General features: G+C 64.4%; 2 protein-coding genes across 2 annotated transcripts in view; both read right to left on the bottom strand.

Moving 5' to 3' along the window:
* LOC104135315 (indoleamine 2,3-dioxygenase 2) overlaps positions 1 to 2,087 on the bottom strand; it is a 12,775-nt gene extending 10,688 nt beyond the window's left edge. Inside the window, exon 1 of the mRNA XM_009648946.1 lies at positions 2,013 to 2,087. Within this exon, the coding sequence (XP_009647241.1) occupies positions 2,013 to 2,087 (75 nt within the window). The remainder of the gene's footprint in view (positions 1 to 2,012) is intronic.
* A 32-nt stretch (positions 2,088 to 2,119) lies between these two features.
* LOC104135316 (disintegrin and metalloproteinase domain-containing protein 2-like) overlaps positions 2,120 to 2,382 on the bottom strand; it is a 27,328-nt gene continuing 27,065 nt past the window's right edge. The window contains exon 25 of the mRNA XM_035888690.1: positions 2,120 to 2,277. Coding sequence (XP_035744583.1) covers positions 2,120 to 2,277 — 158 coding nt within the window. The remainder of the gene's footprint in view (positions 2,278 to 2,382) is intronic.

The following is a 2,382-nucleotide window of genomic DNA, read 5'->3' on the forward strand; positions in this document are numbered from 1 at the left end:
GTGGGTGCATGGCAGGGGAAGAGTCGAGGAACAGCCAGCGAGATGGGTGTCTCTGCGGGGTGCAGGTCTGAGAGCACTGCAGGAAACGCGGGTGCCCCCTTGCCAGGGCAGGGGTGGAGGCTGGCGATGCCCTGGCCCACAGGCGAAGGTGGCCGTGCTGGGCCATGCTGGGCCCCCTCTTCTGGGGCTGCTGGTGGGTCCTCACCACCCGGGGACGGGGAGAGCACAGTGGTGCAGCAGTACCAGACCCCGGGAGCCTCCCAGTGCAGGGTGTGGGGCAGTGCTGCCCGTCTGTACGCCTGGAGCGTGCAGCACAGCATGAGCCCCCGTTTCTGCAGACCGGCTCTGGCTGCAGGGTCAGGACAGGAGCGCACATGCTTGTGCCTCTTCGGTTTGCATGGACGCTGCCAGCCCGTGCAGATCCCGTCCTCCGCTGGCCGAGAGGCAGGCTGCAGGGGCAGCCCAGGGGCTCAGCGCAGCTTCCCAGCGCCCGTGGTGGGCTTGGGGCTCAACGGGCAGCGATGCCAGGAGGAGAGGTGGGTGCTGCAGAGGGGCCAGGGGCACAGTGCAGGGATGGGAGAAGGCCGTGGGGGCAGCAGAGCACTTCTCTCAATCAATCAATCAATCAATCAATCACTGGCATCACACCGGGCACAGACACCAGCCAGGGCTGGCCGCATCTCCCGGCTGTGTCCCGGGCAGGAGCAGCCCTTGCCCACACCAGCACAGCACACAGCCGGGGCTCCTCCACTCGCTCAGGGCCTCCCGGTCCAGGCACAGCCCCGGCACACGGTGCCGCTCCGCAGGGACGACACAGCTCCTCGGAGACCATAGTCACCTTTTACTGAACCACAACCACAACAGAGCCGCACTACACGCGCCTGCAGGCCACTTGGCTCCCAAGCCCGGGGCTGTGGGGCTCTCCTCCCCCGTGCTGCACTGCAGCATCCTCCGTGCGGTGGGCTCCATGGACCGCTGCCAGACACTGCCAGGAACACCACAGAGGCACCACTTACTTCTGGGCAGCACCCACCTCCAGCCACCTCCAGCCACCTCCAGCCCAAGGCCCCTGCCTGCCAAAGGGCTGCTTTGCACGGGACTGCCCCGGCAGCCTGCCATGCACACTGCCACCTCCCTCTGGGCTCATGTGCAAGAGACACGGACCCATCTGGGACCAAGGCCACCACAGGGACAGCCCTCAGCACCTCACCCCAGTGACACTCGGTCCAACTCTTCCTCGAGTCTGCTTGCACAGCAGGCACCTCCCTGCGCAGGGCCGCTCAGCACCCCACCATCCCATGGCCGCCCCTGCCGCATCCTCTCCAAGCACGGTGGCCCATCAAGCCAGCCTGCCCAGATCCCTCTGTAGAGCCTTCCTACCCCCAGCAGATCAACCCCCCTGCCCAGCTTGGCATCGCCTGCAAGCTTACTGAGGGTATGGAGGTTTGATCCCCTCATCCAGATCATCAACAAATATCAACCAGAACTGGCCACAGTACCGAGCGCTGGAGAACACCCTTCCCAAGACTGACACTGGCCACGGCACCTGACTCTGGGGGCCAGCCACGTCTGCGTGCACCCGGGAGCCAAGGTGCTGCAGAAACCCTGCTGCCACCCACCTGTGACTCCGACAGCCCCGCTGCCCGCGGTGCCCCAGCCCCCAGACCCACGCTCCCACTAAGGCTGCTTCCCCACCAACGTCAAGGCACACACACCGGCTCTCTGTCCCTTATTTCCACTGCCAGCTCCACCACCACCGCCCAACAAGCCCAGCACAAAAACCCAGTCAGCCACTTGGGCAGCAACTTACATTTCCACCTCCTTCCCTACTGCGCCGCTACACATTTGACACGCACCCTTCCTCATCCAGGGAGTCCTTGCCTTCCAACCTAGAATGGGACCAGGAAGCAGCTCCAGTCAGTCACAGAGCTGCACGGAGCAAAAACCTCCTCCTTGCATGGCCACCAGCCCTCGTCCCTTCATCATCCATCGCTCCTGCCTCCTCCTCCCACCTTGGGCATGCTGGACAGAGAGAGTCCTTGCCCAGGCCCCAGCTCTCCTGCTGCGTACAGCCACCTCCGCACCATCACCCCAACACCCCTTGGTGCAGAGAACAGGCTCACTCGTCTTCATCCAGCTCCTCCGTGGCACGACAGCACCTTGGGCCACTTCTCCTTAGTGCCATGAGGATGAGCCCGATGGTGACAGGCATGAAGAGGCAGAAGGTCAGAAACAGCCACAGCTTTGGCAAGCCCCCGCTCCCGACGTCCGCTTCACCTGGGCACAGGAAACACAACCACCTCCTTGAGCCCACCCTGGGACACACCACAGGACCCAGACACTGGCAAGGCACTGCCAGAACGGGAACCCATCGCCCTGGCC

This window comes from Egretta garzetta, unplaced genomic scaffold (assembly GCF_000687185.1).
Source record: "Egretta garzetta isolate BGI_Z169 unplaced genomic scaffold, ASM68718v1 scaffold481, whole genome shotgun sequence".
NCBI classification, from domain to species: Eukaryota; Metazoa; Chordata; class Aves; order Pelecaniformes; family Ardeidae; genus Egretta; species Egretta garzetta.